Source organism: Somniosus microcephalus, chromosome 20 (assembly GCF_052327205.1).
Source record: "Somniosus microcephalus isolate GS21.2 chromosome 20, FLI_Smic_1.0, whole genome shotgun sequence".
Classification (NCBI taxonomy): domain Eukaryota; kingdom Metazoa; phylum Chordata; class Chondrichthyes; order Squaliformes; family Somniosidae; genus Somniosus; species Somniosus microcephalus.
The window spans coordinates 403,419-420,425 of record NC_141006.1 but is presented as its reverse complement, the minus strand read 5'-3'; the positions used below and the strand labels follow the sequence as shown (position 1 = coordinate 420,425).

The window sequence follows — 17,007 nt, the reverse complement described above, 5'->3', positions numbered from 1 at the left end:
CTACCAAAGTGGATAACTTCATATTTCTCCACATTATATTCCATTTGCCCACTCACTTAACCTGTTTATATCCCCTTGAAGCCTCTGTGCATCCTCCTCACAACTTACATTCCCACTCAGCCTTGTATCAGCAGCAAACTTGGATATATTACATTTGGTCCCCTCATCCAAATCATTGATGTAGATTGTGAATAGCTGAGGCCCAAGCATTGATCCTTGCGGTACCCCACTAGTTACAGTCTGCCAACCTGAATATGACCTGTTTATTCCTACTCTCTGTTTTCTGTCCATTAACCAATCCTCAATCAATGCTAGTATATTACTCCCAATCCCATGAGCCCTAATTTTGTTTAATAACCTCTTGTGTGGCACCTTATCGAATGCCTTCTGAAAATCCAAATACACCACATCCACTGATTCCTCCTTTTCTATTCTGCTCGTTACAACCTCAAAAATCTCTTAACAGGTTTGTCAAACATGATTCCCCTTTCATAAATCAGTGTTGACTCTGCCCAATCCTATTATTATTTTCTAAGTGCCCTGTTACCACGTCCTTAATAATAGATTCTAGCATTTTCCCTACTACTGATGTCAGGCAAACTAGTCTGAGTTTCCGCTTTTCTTTCTCCCTCCTTTCTTAAATAGTGGGGTCACATTTTCTACCTTCCAATCCATGGGAACTGTTTTAGAATCTATGGAATTTTGGAAAATGACAACCAATGCCTCCACTATCTCTATAGCCACCTCTTTCAAAACCTGAGGATGTAGGCCATCAGGTCCAGGGGATTCATCGGCTTTCAGTCCCATTAATTTCTCCAGTTCTATTTTTTTACTAATACTAATTTCTTTCAGTTCCTCATTCTCGCTAGAGCCTTGGTTCTCCGCTATTTCCGGGAAGTTTTTTGCGTCTTCTTCTGTGAAGACAGACACAAAGGGCTGGATTTTCATTGAGGAGGCGGGACTACAACTTTTGGGGTTGTAGTCCCGCCTCCATCGAGTCCTAGCCAACCCACACGATTTTGACTTGATTGACCTTGTTGAGCCCGCCCAGCGGGCTCAGCAGGCCAATTAAGGGCCACCCGGCAACAGATGACGTCACAGATTGATATTTCATCTGTCAAGACCTTTTGACAGATGAAATATCAGCGTTTCACAGCTGTTTGTAGCTGTCAAATACTGACAATCTGCACTCTAAGTTAATTCCTTCCTTTCAGGATGATTTAGAGATCTCTCCGGAACAGAAAGCTGAATGCTGGAACTTTGGACAGCTCGCGGCCATTCTGCTTTCTGTGTCGGTGAGATGAGGGACTCCCGAGACCTGAAGGAAGGAAGGCTGTAAAGGTAAGTAAAACTTCTTTAAACACTTTAAACACACCAAACACACTTAGCTCTGCACTCATGCACCCATCACTCACCTGAACACCGGACATCTCGACCCTCCAAGCCCTTCATCCCGACGGCCCGCCTCGCTAACTTGACATGGTTTGGAGCCATTGGGAATCCCACATTTCACCAATGAAAATCGCGATTAGGCTAAAAACTTCCTGTTAACTACCTGTTAACAGGCAGTTAATTGGCACTAATTCCCTTCCCGCCTCGGGGAGGCTGGTCCCAGTGCGGGTCGGGTACCCGCCTCCTTTGAAACTGGTTTGGGGGCGGGATGGGTTCATGCCCCCCGATTTCGGGATTTTAACCCCCCACACACCTCCAATCTCGCCTCCATGGCCCAATGAAAATCCTGCCCAAAGTATTTGTTTAATTTCTCTGCCATTTCCTTATTCCCCATTATAACTTCTCCTGTCTCAGCCTGTAAGGGACCCACGTTTACTTTCGCTAATCTTTTCCTTTTTACATACCTATAGAAGCGTTTACAGTCTGTTTTTATGTCTCTTGCTCGTTTACTCTCATATTCTATTTTCCCTTTCTTGATCAATTTCTTGGTCTTTGCTGAATTCTAAAATCCTCCCAATCCTCAGGCTTACTCCTCTTTTTGGCAACATTATAAGCCTCTTCCTTTGATCTAATACTATCTTTAACTTCTCTTGTTAGCCACGATTGGACCACTTTTCCTGTGGGGTTTTTGTGCCTTAAAGGAATGTATACTTGTTGTAAATTATGTATTAATTCTTTAAATGCTAGCCATTGCTTGTCTACCGTAATACCTTTTAATGTAGTTTCCCAATCTACTTTAGCCAACTTGCCCCTCATACCTACATAGTTTGCTTTGTTTAGATTTAAACAAATTGGTGCATCATGTGGCAGCCAGGGTGTACAGTGTTAAGTGAAGCAAATCTGGGCATGGTGAGGCCATCAGTGGCGTCTTGGGCAGCAATGTGCATTGGTGATGATGCCCTGTGTCCTGTGCAGCATCAGTTGATTGCGGAGAATGTTGGTGTGGATGTTGGTGTTGCTGGTATGCCTGGTGCTGCTGGTGTTGGGGCTGATCGTGTTGGGATTCTGAGGACCAAGGTGAGATTTTTTCAAGGGCACCGATGCTGCTGGAATAGATGGCAGGTGAGGTTGAGATGACAGGAGTAATCTGTCACTGTTGAGATGGGTTGTTCCAAGGAGGTGACAGTGGATAGAGAGATTACTCCAAACACTTCAAAAGTGCATAAATCTCAAAAGTGGGTTCCAAATCATTAATACTCCAACTTCTAAGATTGGGAAGTCACCAGCTGTGAAATGGTAGGTTTTATACCACTTTTGCAGCTGTCACCCATTCACAGCAATCCACAGTCTTTGAGAACCCGACATGCTTACCTGACGTGATAGCCGCTCCCTGGGAACCTCGTTGAAAACCTGGTAAAATGGTAAGTATATGGGGAAATGGTTCCTAACTACCTTTTAATAAGTTTTTAACAATTTAAATTGGGTGACCTGCCACTTGGTGTCGGGTCTGTTCAGGGATGACAGACTCGACACTTGGGAAACTGACAAGGAGGCGGATTTACAGCAGGATTCCAACCCGCTGTCAATCTTTGTGATTTTGACAGCGGAACCGCCTCCAAACCTGCACTCTGAGCGCCGGCAAAATTCAGCCCTGAGTATTAATTAAACAACACTAGATGGACATTCACTGCATCTGTACGGACACTAGATGGACATTCACTGCATCTGTACGAACACTAGATGGACATGGGACTAAAAGCCGACAAATCCCCTGGCCTTGATGTTCTATATCCTTGGGTTTTAAAAGAAGTGGCTGCAGAGATAGTGGATGCATTGGTTTTGATCTTCCAGAATTCCCTAGATTCTAGAATGGTCTCTGCAGATTGGAAGGCAGCAAATGTAACCGCGCTATTCAAGAAAGGAGGGTGAAAGAAAACAGGGAACTATAGGCCAGTTAGCCTGACATCAGTAGTATGGAAAATGCCAGAATCTATTATTATGGAAGTGGTAACAGGACGCTTAGAAAATCATAATATAATTGGGCAGTCAACACGGATTTATGAAAGGGAAATCATGTTTGACAAATCTGTTAGCGTTTGTTGAGGTTGTAATTAGCAGGGTAGATAAGGGCGAACCAGTGGATGTAGTATATTTTGGATTTTCAAAAAGCATTCAATAAGGTGCCAAACAAGAGGTTATTACACAAAATTAGGGCTCATGGGATTTGGGGTAATATATTAGCATGGATTGAGAATTGGTTAACGGACAGAAAAAAGAGAGTAGTAATAAATGGGTCATATTCGGGTTGGCAGACTGTAACTGGTGGGATACTACAAAGATCAGTGCTTGGGCCTCAGCTATTTACAATCGATATCAATGACTTAGTTGAGGGGATTGAGTGTAGCCGATCAAGTTTGCTGATGATACAAAGCTAGGTGGGAAAGCAAGGAGGAAGCAAAGAGGCTGCAAAGAGATATAGACAGATTAAGTGAGTGGGCAAGAACATGGCAGATGGAATATAATGGCCCAGTAATTCCTGTCACAACGCGTGAGTACGGACAGGGTACTCACGCGTGTGCCAGGAGGAATTGCCGGTTTTCAGCATGCACAGCGCATGCGCTGAAAACCGGCATTTCCTGTCCTCTGACCCAAGGGGTTAAGAGGCTGAACGCATGCGCGGTATTGGGCAGCGCGTGCGACTTGGATTTCCTGTATTTTTACAGATTTGCGCGTGTGTAAAGGCCTCCGGTTTTTACACATTGAAAAACCACACCTAAGTACTTAGTTTTACAGGTAAGTGGTCTTTTAGTACAATTTAGAATTTTTTTTTCCACAGGTTTATTATTTTTAAAGAATCTACAGTAAGGTAAGTTTAGTCTTAGACCCTATTTTTTAAAAATTTATTTTTTTCAAAAATTTGATTAATTGTTTAAAATAGTTTTTTAAAGTTATTCATAGTTAATTTAATTATTGGGATGCTTTTTAAAATTTTATTTAAAGTTTAAGTAGTGTTTTGGGGTGCCGTACTTTTCATGAGTTTGACAGTCTTTACTATCAAACTTATGAATGAAGTTTCCCCTCCCCTGATTGGCTGAACAGTGCTCACCTGATCCCAGCCGGCACATCGCACTAACTACGCCGCTGGGTCAGGTTAGCACAGCGCGCCGAGATCAGAACCGGGCCACTGACAGGAAATCCACTGCGGGCCAGGTTTCAGATGTCGGCGCGCCGGGTAAGTGCACATTGGGGGCTTGCACGCGCGGCAAGCCCCCGACACCAAGTTCTGGGCCAATATGGAGAAATGTGAAGTTATCTATTTTGGTAGGAAAAGTAGAATATTTTTTAAATGGTGGGAGATTGGGAACTGTTGGTATTCAGAGGGACCTGGGTGTCCTTGTACACAAATCAGAGAAAGTTAACATGCAGGTACAGCAAGCAATTAGGAAAGCAAGTGGGATGTTAGCCTTTATTACTAAAAGATTGGATCTAAGGGTAAAGACGTCTTACTGCAATTAGTAAGGAGCTGAAAATCTCGTATGCTATAGTCTGAATCAAAACTCAAAGCATCACAATCTATTTCTGCTGATCCAGTTTCAATGAGGGGAGAAAGCAACCGGAGCAGCGATTGAAACCTGAGGTTTCTAAGCCCTCCGATCCATGCTTGTCCGTGTGCTACCAGCACCAGTGAGTGTCATTTCAGCCATAAGGCATTCTGTAGACTTCTCACATGACCAGTATACTGCACCATCTTCCGTGTCATTTTTAGAAATACCAAGTCTGAGAAAACACATCATCGACATATATTTGAAAGAAAGAAAGAAAGCGATGTATGACTACGTATCTGAGGTGTGGGGGATGCTGCATCTTCTTACATCACTCAACCACATCCAGAATAAGCAGGTATTTACAATAATACACAGACTCTGCACACTCGGTCCTAGCCCGAACCTCCACATACTGTCCCCCCCCACCGCGAACCCCCCACCCCGACCCCCCCGCACACTGTCCCCCCAGACCCCCCCCCGCACACTGTCCCCCGACCCCCCCGCACACTGACCCCCCCCGCACACTGTCCCCCCCGCGCACTGTCCCCCCGATCCCCCCGCGCACTGTCCCCCCAGACCCACCGTGCACTGTCCCCACGACCCCCCCGCACACTGTCCCCCCGACCCCCCCGCACACTGTCCCCCCCGACCCCCCCCCCGCACACTGTCCCCCCCGACCCCCCCGCGCACTGTCCCCCCGACCCCCCCGCACACTGTCCCCCCGACACCCCTGCGCACTGTCCCCCCCGACCCCCCCCGCGCACTGTCCCCCCCGACCCCCCCCGCGCACTGTAACCCCGACCCCCCCGCGCACTGTCCCCCCCGACCCCCCCCGCGCACTGTCCCCCCCGACCCCCCCCGCGCACTGTCCCCCCCGACCCCCCCCGCACACTGTCCCCCCCTACACACTGTCCCCCCCGCGCACTGTCCCCCCGATCCCCCTGCGCACTGTCCCCCCAGACCCCCCGTGCACTGTCCCCCCGACCCCCCCGCACACTGTCCCCCCCGACCCCCCGTGCACTGTCCCCCCAGACCCCCCGTGCACTGTCCCCCCGACCCCCCCGCACACTGTCCCCCCCGACCCCCCCGCGCACTGTCCCCCTGACCCCCCCGCGCACTGTCCCCCCGACCCCCCCGCACACTGTCCCCCCGACACCCCCGCGCACTGTCCCCCCGACCACCCCCGCGCACTGTCCCCCCGACCCCCCCCGCGCACTGCCCCCCCGACCCCCCCCGCACACTGTCCCCCCCGACCCCCCCCCGCGCACTGTCCCCCCCGACCCCCCCCGCACACTGTCCCCCCCTACACACTGTCCCCCCCGACCCCTCCGCACACTGTCCCCCCCGACCCCCCGCGCACTGTCCCCCCGACCCCCCCCGCACTGTCCCCCCGACCCCCCCCGCACACTGTACCCCCGACCCCTCCGCACACTGTCCCCCCCGACCCCCCGCGCACTGTCCCCCCGACCCCCCGCGCACTGTCCCCCCCCGCACGCTGTCCCCCCCGCACGCTGTCCCCCCCGCACGCTGTCCCCCCCCACGCTGTCCCCCCCCACACGCTGTCCCCCCCACACGCTGTCCCCCCCCACACGCTGTCCCCCCCCACACGCTGTCCCCCCCAACACGCTGTCCCCCCCCACACGCTGTCCCCCCCCACACGCTGTCCCCCCCACACGCTGTCCCCCCCACACGCTGTCCCCCCCACACGCTGTCCCCCCCCACACGCTGTCCCCCCCACACGCTGTCCCCCCCACACGCTGTCCCCCCCCCACACGCTGTCCCCCCCACACGCTGTCCCCCCCACACGCTGTCCCCCCCCACACGCTGTCCCCCCCACACGCTGTCCCCCCCACACGCTGTCCCCCCCCAACACGCTGTCCCCCCCCACACGCTGTCCCCCCCACACGCTGTCCCCCCCCACACGCTGTCCCCCCCCACACGCTGTCCCCCCCCACACGCTGTCCCCCCCCACACACTGTCCCCCCCCACACGCTGTCCCCCCCCACACGCTGTCCCCCCCCCACACGCTGTCCCCCCCCACACGCTGTCCCCCCCACACGCTGTCCCCCCCACACACTGTCCCCCCCGACACGCTGTCCCCCCCACACACTGTCCCCCCCACACGCTGTCCCCCCCCACACGCTGTCCCCCCCCACATGCTGTCCCCCCCACACACTGTCCCCCCCGACACGCTGTCCCCCCCACACACTGTCCCCCCCACACGCTGTCCCCCCCCCACACGCTGTCCCCCCCCACACGCTGTCCCCCCCACACACTGTCCCCCCCAACACGCTGTCCCCCCCCACACGCTGTCCCCCCCACACGCTGTCCCCCCCCACACGCTGTCCCCCCCCACACGCTGTCCCCCCCACACGCTGTCCCCCCCACACACTGTCCCCCCCACACGCTGCCCCCCCCACACGCTGTCCCCCCCGCACGCTGTCCCCCCCGCACGCTGTCCCCCCCCACACGCTGTCCCCCCCGCACGCTGTCCCCCCCGCACGCTGTCCCCCCCGCACGCTGTCCCCCCCGCACGCTGTCCCCCCCGCACGCTGTCCCCCCCGCACGCTGTCCCCCCCCACACGCTGTCCCCCCCACACGCTGTCCCCCCCCACACGCTGTCCCCCCCACACGCTGTCCCCCCCACACGCTGTCCCCCCCACCACGCTGTCCCCCCCACACACACTGTCCCCCCCCACACGCTGTCCCCCCCCACACACACTGTCCCCCCCCACACGCTGTCCCCCCCACACGCTGTCCCCCCCACACACTGTCCCCCCCAACACGCTGTCCCCCCCACACGCTGTCCCCCCCCACACACTGTCCCCCCCACACACACTGTCCCCCCCCACACGCTGTCCCCCCCCACACACACTGTCCCCCCCCACACACTGTCCCCCCCCCACACGCTGTCCCCCCAACACGCTGTCCCCCCCACACGCTGTCCCCCCCACACGCTGTCCCCCCCCACACGCTGTCCCCCCCACACGCTGTCCCCCCCCACACGCTGTCCCCCCCCACCACGCTGTCCCCCCCACACGCTGTCCCCCCCCACACGCTGTCCCCCCCACACGCTGTCCCCCCCACACGCTGTCCCCCCCACACACGCTGTCCCCCCCCACACGCTGTCCCCCCCACACGCTGTCCCCCCCAACACACTGTCCCCCCCCACACACTGTCCCCCCCAACACGCTGTCCCCCCCCGCACGCTGTCCCCCCCACACGCTGTCCCCCCCCACACGCTGTCCCCCCCACACGCTGTCCCCCCCACACGCTGTCCCCCCCCACACGCTGTCCCCCCCCCACACGCTGTCCCCCCCACACACTGTCCCCCCACACGCTGTCCCCCCCACACGCTGTCCCCCCCCCACACGCTGTCCCCCCCCACACGCTGTCCCCCCCCACACGCTGTCCCCCCCCACACGCTGTCCCCCCCACACGCTGTCTCCCCACACGCTGTCCCCCCCCACACGCTGTCCCCCCCCCACACGCTGTCCCCCCCCCACACACACTGTCCCCCCCCACACGCTGTCCCCCCCCACACGCTGTCCCCCCCCCAACACGCTGTCCCCCCAACACGCTGCCCCCCCACACACTGTCCCCCCCACACACACTGTCCCCCCCACACACACTGTCCCCCCCCCACACACACTGCCCCCCACACACACTGTCCCCCCCCCACACACTGTCCCCCCCCACACACTGTCCCCCCCACACACACTGTCCCCCCCCACACACACTGTCCCCCCCCACACACACTGTCCCCCCCCACACACACTGTCCCCCCCCACACACACTGTCCCCCCCCACACACACTGTCCCCCCCCACACACACTGTCCCCCCCACACACACTGTCCCCCCCACACACACTGTCCCCCCCCCACACACACTGTCCCCCCCACACACACTGTCCCCCCCCCACACACACTGTCCCCCCCCCACACACTGTCCCCCCCACACACACTGTCCCCCCCCACACACACTGTCCCCCCCCACACACACTGTCCCCCCCCCCCAACACACTGTCCCCCCCCCCCCACACACTGTCACACTGTCCCCCCAATCCTGTCGCCCGCTGAACCCCTAGCCCTTCCATAAACTGTCCTTCTGGACACACTGCCCTGCAGCGAACCCCTCTCAAATTGCCGTGTGTTGAATCTTTTGAGCCAATTGTGTGAATTGTTTTTGAGCAATATTTAGAAAACCTGACTGGTTTCTTTAAACACTGCAATTATTTGCAGAATGTCATCCTCAGCAGCAGATTGGACACCATTTCTGAGGATTTCAAGAAAGGATTGGAAGCCTTTACTGAACAGCTGGAGCGACTTTTCAGAACTCTGCAGGACCGCCTCAGACGAGGAGCTGAGGAAGCAGAGAAAAAGTGGCGTGAAGCCATTCAAAAGCACTTCAAGTTGGTAGGTACAGTGAGTGAGGTAAAGTAGAAGATGGGGGCAGTATTTGCTGCCCACAGTGGTGATTCCAACACCCTTTTCATGATGCCGGCACTAATTTCCAAAACAGGAATAAATTGCGGCAGGGCCCAGACAGCTTACTGATTAGACGGTGTGTAAGAAATTGCAGTATTTCAGTTCATAAATCTCAAGCCAAGATGGAAATCATCCAACAGGTTAAACATTATGAGGGTAGAAGTCAGGCTCGTGCAATATTAAACTAGGGACACAGGGATAGCAACAGAGAATTAGCACCATGTAGCTGCTAGCATTATACTGACAGCAATAGATTGCTGGAGCATTCTGTAAATTGTGTTAGGACAATCAGCACTCTATCAGCCCTTCGTGTTCTCGACAGCAATTTAACCCAGTATATCAGCAGTAGTAGAACGCTGGTCCTTTAATATGGGCAGTAGTAGAACGCTGGTCCCTTTAATATGGGCAGTAGTAGAACGCTGGTCCCTTTAATATGGGCAGTAGTAGAACGCTGGTCCCTTTTAATATGGGCAATTGTTGAACGCTGGTCCCTTTAATATGGGCAGTAGTAGAACGCTGGTCCCTTTTAATATGGGCAGTAGTTGAACGCTGGTCCCTTTAATATGGGCAGTAGTAGAACGCTGGTCCCTTTAATATGGGCAGTAGTGGAATGCTGGTCCCTTTAATATGGGCAGTAGTAGAACGCTGGTCCCTTTAATATGGGCAGTAGTAGAACGCTGGTCCGTTTAATATGGGCAGTATTAGAACGCTGGTCCCTTTAATATGGGCAGTAGTTGAATGCTGGTCCTTTTTAATATGTGCAGTAGTTGAACGCTGGTCCCTTTAATATGGGCAGTAGTAGAACGCTGGTCCCTTTAATATGGGCAGTAGTAGAACGCTGGTCCCTTTAATATGGGCAGTAGTGGAATGCTGGTCCCTTTAATATGGGCAGTAGTAGAACGCTGGTCCCTTTAATATGGGCAGTAGTAGAACGCTGGTCCCTTTAATATGGGCAGTAGTAGAATGCTGGTCCCTTTAATATGGGCAGTAGTAGAACGCTGGTCCCTTTAATATGGGCAGTAGTGGAACGCTGGTCCTTTTTAATATGTGCAGTATTAGAACGCTGGTCCCTTTAATATGGGCGGTAGTAAAACGCTGGTCCCTTTAATATGGGCAGTAGTAGAACGCTGGTCCCTTTAATATGGGCAGTAGTAGAACGCTGGTCCCTTTAATATGGGCAGTAGTAGAACGCTGGTCCCTTTAATATTCTCAATAGTAGAACACTGGTCCCTTTAATATGGGCAGTAGTAGAACGCTGGTCCCTTTAATATGGGCGGTAGTAAAACGCTGGTCCCTTTAATATGGGCGGTAGTAAAACGCTGGTCCCTTTAATATGGGCAGTAGTAAAACGCTGGTCCCTTTAATATGGGCAGTAGTAAAACGCTGGTCCCTTTAATATGGGCGGTAGTAAAACGCTGGTCCCTTTAATATGGGCGGTAGTAAAACGCTGGTCCCTTTAATATGGGCGGTAGTAAAACGCTGGTCCCTTTAATATGGGTGGTAGTAAAACGCTGGTCCCTTTAATATGGGCGGTAGTAAAACGCTGGTCCCTTTAATATGGGCAGTAGTAGAACGCTGGTCCCTTTAATATGGGCAGCAGTAGAACGCTGGTCCCTTTAATATGGGCAGTAGTAGAACGCTGGTCCCTTTAATATGGGCAGTAGTTGAACGCTGGTCCCTTTAATATGGGCAGTAGTAGAACGCTGGTCCCTTTAATATGTGCAGTAGTAGAACGCTGGTCCCTTTAATATGGGCAGTAGTAGAACGCTGGTCCCTTTAATATTCTCAATAGTAGAACGCTGGTCCCTTTAATATTCTCAATAGTAGAACGCTGGTCCCTTTAATATTCTCAATAGTAGAACGCTGGTCCCTTTAATATTCTCAATAGTAGAACACTATGCTGGCTGTAGTGGAACGCTGGTCATGTTAATACACATGTTCTACTGACCATGTAAGAGTGGAAGGGAAGTGTAGGTAGAAATATATAAACAAATTTTTGAAATGTGTAAGAGACATATAGAATTATAATCATGCTGTTCACTTTTTAAATAAATAATTTAGACTCTGGAATCAGGTGTACAATTTCACAATTTGAGGATGACACCAAATTGGGGGTATAGTTAATACAGAAGTAGACTGCAATAAATTACAAGAAGACATTGGCCCAGAAATTTGGGTCGTGGGCTTCCCGCAGGTGCAAGCCCCCGACCTGCACTTACATAGCGTGCCTGGCGTTGTGCTGTGGGCCCGCGTGGGATTCGATCCTGGGCCTCCTTCAGCTGCCAGCGCACAGTGCTTGTGTATCCCAGGGGTGCAGTTAGTTTGAAGCATCACGTGGGCCATGGAGAGCCAATGGTAGCAGGGAATCTCTATTCATAGATTTAACAGGAAGACCTGTCAAATCTATGAATAGAGATCGGCCCCAAAACCTAACTAAAACTTCAAATAATTTTTTTTTTTAAATCACGTTTTAAAATAACTATTTTAAACAATTTAAAGTTTTGAAAACATTAATTACAGTTTTTAACAGGGCTAAAAATAAACTTACCTTTCTTTAAAGTATTTAAAATAATAAACCTGTGGAAAAAGTTTTAATTTTACTTAATTCACCACTTACCTTGTTAAAAGCAGGCCTTGCGACTGCTTTTTAAACGCACAGCTGCTGGAGACTTACCCACCCAGAGAATCCTGTAAAAAAAAAAAGCGTAAGTTCCAGGCGTACGTGCTGCCTCTCCGGCGCAAGCGTTTGACCTGTGAACCCCTTCCTTCAAGGGAACGGAAGTAACGGTTTGCAGTGCATGCACGAAACCGGCACTTTCGTTGGCCCTACGTGTGAATGCAGAGCATGTACTCACCCGTGGGGGACCCGAATTTCTGGCCCATTAATTAACTTGCAGATTGTGCAAATTAATTTAATTAAGTGTGAGGTGGTGCATTTTGGTGGAGGAATAAGAAGTCAAAAGGGGTTATTTTGGCAAAAGGATAAAAACAGGAGCTTATTGGGTGCTGTGTTGATAGGGCACACCTGGTCATTTTGGTCTTAATTGCTGATTACTATAATTTGAACTTGCCTGAAGGTTCATAATCAGACATCTGCAGGTTTAGCACTCCGGCTCTGATTAGGTGCAATTTTACTGGAGCAGTGTTTGTGGGCTCCACGCACCCAATACCACTGAAGGTGTGGAGTGCTCTGGCTGACACAGAGCATCAGGTTTCAGGATGGCTCAGGGAACAAGGGAGAGGACGCACAGGTTCTCAGACGCAGAACTGGGGGTCCTGGTGGAGGAGGTCCCAGAGGAGAAGGGGATGTCCTCTATCTGCAGTGGGAAGGATTCCACCTTGCTCTCCTGTCCTCCTCTCTCCTCAAGCTCCTCTTCCTCTTGTGGTTCCTGCTTTACCTTATGGCACAATTCCTTGTGGTAACAGCTGGTCTCACATGATAGCCAGATAATGGAGCACAAATCCTCTCCCTCGCTCCTTCAACAGCTGATGCACTTTTTAGGTGAAGTCCTCAGAGAGTTTCCAGAATAATGTTGCAAGCGTGTTCGTGAAATCTTGACAAAGTGTCCCAGAAAGTCTCTTGATGTGTTTCAAAAAGCCCTCTTCAAACCTTCATCAGCAAGTGAACGGTAAAAGGTGATATACCTTTAAGTAACACTCGAAATCCTCTGCAACGACTTGTTTACTCCCAATCAGCTGGTCGCTGTTAGGAGAGGCAGTTAGGCAGGCGCTGGCCACCAAAATGTCATTAATGAGCACTAGCAGGCAATTTAAGTGGCTGGCAGCTGTTTAACGAGGCTCCGGGCAGCCATTCCTAGCGCAAGCTTCAACTCCTTTACCAGGATGGCGTCTTGCACTAAACGTGGGCTAAACTGATGTTTCCATTTAAGACCCCATCTTGGCCACCTCAGAGGCTTTTTTTAGCACCTAAAGTATTTGGGGAAAATCGCCTCCTAAATGGTGTAGAGGAGCAAAGGAATCTAGGGGAATAGAATCACAAATCATTAAAGTAGCACCGCAATTTAACAAGGCCATAAAAAAAGCAAAGAAAGCACGGGTTTATTTCTCGAGGGATAGAATTGAAAAGCAGGGAAGTTGTACTAAACTTGTATCTATTTATCTATATATCTATCTATCTTCTATTATCTATCTATAGATATCTTCTATCTATATATATAAACGGATACATCTGTCTGTCTGTCCTTCGGTGTGTGCCTGCCCGGCTATACACTCGAAAGTTATAGAGCGTACCTACACGTGCGTTACATCAAAAGAAAGCTTACGATTCCAAAACGGTCGTAAGCGTATTTACGTTTCGGCCGGACAAAAATTGCGCCCACGGTATCCAAAAAACGTTCAAAATTCCGCACATTAGCATTTCATTATCCGCTCATTAGCAATAGAGTGACGTCGAGGTCGACCAATCGTACGCCGGGTTCCTGGCGCGTGCGGGCGGGCCCTCCTACAGTCGAGTGACGGGACAATTGACCAATCCTACGCTTCGGTGACCTGACGGTCGACCAATCGGTGCGTGTGTGGGCGGGCCTTATCGTTCTGAACCAAGGTGAGTCGCCACCATCTTGATTCCAAACTTTTCATTTCTTTTTCCCGCTTTCTGCGTGTTTCTTTTCAAATCTACATTTCCACCAAAAAAAGTTGCTTTTAAAACACAAATTGTTTTTAAAAAAGTTAATTCATTTGTAAATCTTTTTCTAACCTCTATAATTTTCCTACCTTTCACCGTTTTTCCAGGCAGGCCTCGAAGCCTGGGCGTCTGATGCCCAGCCACGCCCGAGCTATGCACCGGCCATCCCGCTGGGCCCGATTCTGAACCAGCGGCCAGCCATCTTGGTAAAGGCTGGCTGGGCTCACTGCAAGCTCCTCGCTCGCGCTGCACGGCGCACGCGCACCTCCACACAGAGCGCGGCCAGAGGGAAGCAAGCAGGTTAGGGGGCGGGGCAGGGCACGGGAGGGGAGGGGGAGCGGAGAGGGTTACCCCGGCAACCGGGCTCGCCAGCTGCAATCGGCCGTCTCAAGCCGCTCCGGCCCGGTCCCGGAGATCGGGAGGCGGAGAGGGGAGGAGGGTTTCCAAGGCAACCGGGCCCGGCCAGCCGCAATCGGCCGTCTCAGGCCCGGCCTTGGGCTCACCGGGGCGCTGCGCTCAGCATGTCAGTGCGTGGGGCGGCTCGGAGCTCAGCGGAGTCATTGCCGGCAGAGGGGAGAGGGTCTGCTGGCTCCCCCACTCCCTTTCTCCCTCCCTCCTTCCCCCACCTCCCCCACCCCTCTCCCCCTCCCCTCCCACTGCCCCTCCCGCCCCCCTCCCCCTCCCCTCCCCTTCCTCTCCCCTCCCCCCCTCCCCTTCCTCTCCCCTCCCCCCTCCCTCTCCCCTCCCCTTCCCTTCCTTCCCCCCTCCCCCTCCCTTCCTTTCCCCTCCCCCTCCCTCCCCCTCCCTCTCCCCCCCGCCCCCTTCCCCCCTCTCCCCCCCTCCCCCTCCCCTGCCCCCTTCCCCCCCTTCCCCAACCCCCCCTCCCTCCCTTCCCCCTGCCCCTCCTCCTCCCTTCCCCCTGCCCCTCCTCCTCCCTTCCCCCCTGCTCCTCCTCCTCCCTTCCCCCCTGCCCCTCCTCCTCCCTTCCCCCCCTGCCCTCCCCCTCCCTTCCCCCCAGTCGCGCTCTCTCTCCCCTTCCCCCCTTCCCCCCCTTCCCTTCCCCCCAGTCGTGCTCTCTCTTCCCCTCCGTCGCTCTTTCTCTTCCCCCCAGTCGCTCTTTCTCTTTCCCCCCCCAGTCGCTCTTCTCTTCCCCCCCAGTCGCTCTCTCTCTTCCTCCCCAGTCGCTCTCTCTCTTCCCCCCCCCAGTCGCTCTCTCTCTGTTCTGTTAAAGGAGTATGAGCAGCTAGGGGTCAAATTAAAAAACAGAACCTCAAGGGTAATAATCTCTGGATTATTACCTGAGCCACGAGCGAATTTGGCTAGGACAAATAAAATTAGAGAGTTAAATGCGTGGCTCAAAGACTGGTGTGGGAGAATGGGTTTTGCTTCTGGGACACTGGCACCAGTACTGGGGCAGGAGGGAGCTGTTCCGTTGGGACGGGCTTCACTTGGCCAGTGCTGGGACTAGAGTCCTGGCGGATCATATAACTAGGGCTGTAGAGAGGGCTTTAAACTAACTAGTGGGGGGAGGTTCCTAGAGAGTAAATAATAAAAATGACAACAGAGAAGGTCATAGACTTAGGTAGTGTTGTATCCGTGTGTTAATAGAGACACTGAAGACAGGAATTGTTTCACAGGTGTTTACTGAACAAAGTCTGGAGGGGAACTAACTGATACAACACAATATACAGGCTTATATAGCCCGAGTGGCCATTACCGGCATTACAGTACACAGGGGGCTCTTAAAGGCACATACACTACAATTCCTCCCCTTTTAGCCAACCAGTACATAATATTTTAAGTAATCATTAATTACATGTTACAAGAAAAATAATCTACACATTGCTGCAGTTAATTAATTATAAGTCAGTCTCTCTGGAGGCTTCCTGACTCGGTCCGGATAATGCCTCGGTGGTATAGTAGTTTCTGGTGGTGTAGTAGGTTCTTTTGGCAAGGCTGATTCGGCTTGAATGCCAGTGTCAGGTTCATCGGGTTCCAGTATCACCGGATTGGAGGTAGATATGAGTATCTCTACTTCATCATTAGGCATATAGAGTTGTGGTGTAGGTTGTCCTTTTTCGGATGACTCTATGATTTGGTCAGCATGGCGCCTTATTATGCTTTCTCCGATGTCCACGGTATACATCAGCGGTCCTAGTCGTGTGCAGATAGTTCCAGGCTGCCATTTCTCGGTACGGCAGTCCCGGGCCAAAACTTGTTGACCTATCTGGAAGGTTCTAGTTGGCCTTTCATTCATGCCTTGAAATTGCCGGTTCTCCACGTCCCTTCTGATGTTTGGTTTGATCAAATCTAGCCGGCATCTTAGGCTTCTATTGAAGAACATCATGGCGGGAGTTTGGTTTGTAACCAAATGTGTTGCATTCCTGTATGCAAACAAGAAGTTATCCACCTTATGCTGAAGTTTTATGTCTTCATTACCCATGGCCTTTATGGCCTTCTTGAAGGTCTGGACAAACCTTTCAGCCAATCCATTGGTGGCGGGATGGTATGGGGCGGACGTGTAGTGCTTAACCCCATTGTTTTTTAAGAACTTCCTGAATTCTTCGGACACAAGCGGTCCATTATCAGAACAGATCTGTTCAGGCAGCCCATTCCTGGCAAATATGGTCCTTAATACTGTGATGGCTTTTTCCGTGGTGGTGGAGGACATCTTTATTACCTCCGGCCACTTGGAGTGTGCATCAACCGCGATTAAGAACATTGAGTCCATAAATGGACCAGCAAAGTCGATGTATACCCTTTGCCAGGGGGATGAGGGCCACTCCCATGGATGTAGAGGGACTTGTGGTGGAGCGTTTTGGACCTTCTGGCATCCTAGGCAGCTCTTGGTCATTTCTTCGATGTCTCCATCGGTACCTGACCACCATACAAACGCCCTGGCTAGGTTCTTCATTTTCACTCCACCCAGATGCCCCT

General features: G+C 52.6%; 2 protein-coding genes across 3 annotated transcripts in view; one reads left to right on the top strand and one right to left on the bottom strand.

Annotated features, from left to right (window-relative positions):
* The window catches only part of LOC147103017 (nuclear GTPase SLIP-GC-like), a 67,395-nt gene extending 54,851 nt beyond the window's left edge, over positions 1–12,544 (top strand). Inside the window, exons 10-12 of the mRNA XM_085963124.1 lie at positions 5,159–5,292; positions 9,180–9,353; positions 12,503–12,544. Coding sequence (XP_085819250.1) covers positions 5,159–5,292; positions 9,180–9,353; positions 12,503–12,544 — 350 coding nt within the window. The remainder of the gene's footprint in view (positions 1–5,158; positions 5,293–9,179; positions 9,354–12,502) is intronic.
* LOC147103016 (nuclear GTPase SLIP-GC-like) overlaps positions 1–17,007 on the bottom strand; it is a 425,066-nt gene that overhangs the window by 185,958 nt on the left and 222,101 nt on the right. The gene's annotated exons all lie outside the window — the stretch shown is intronic.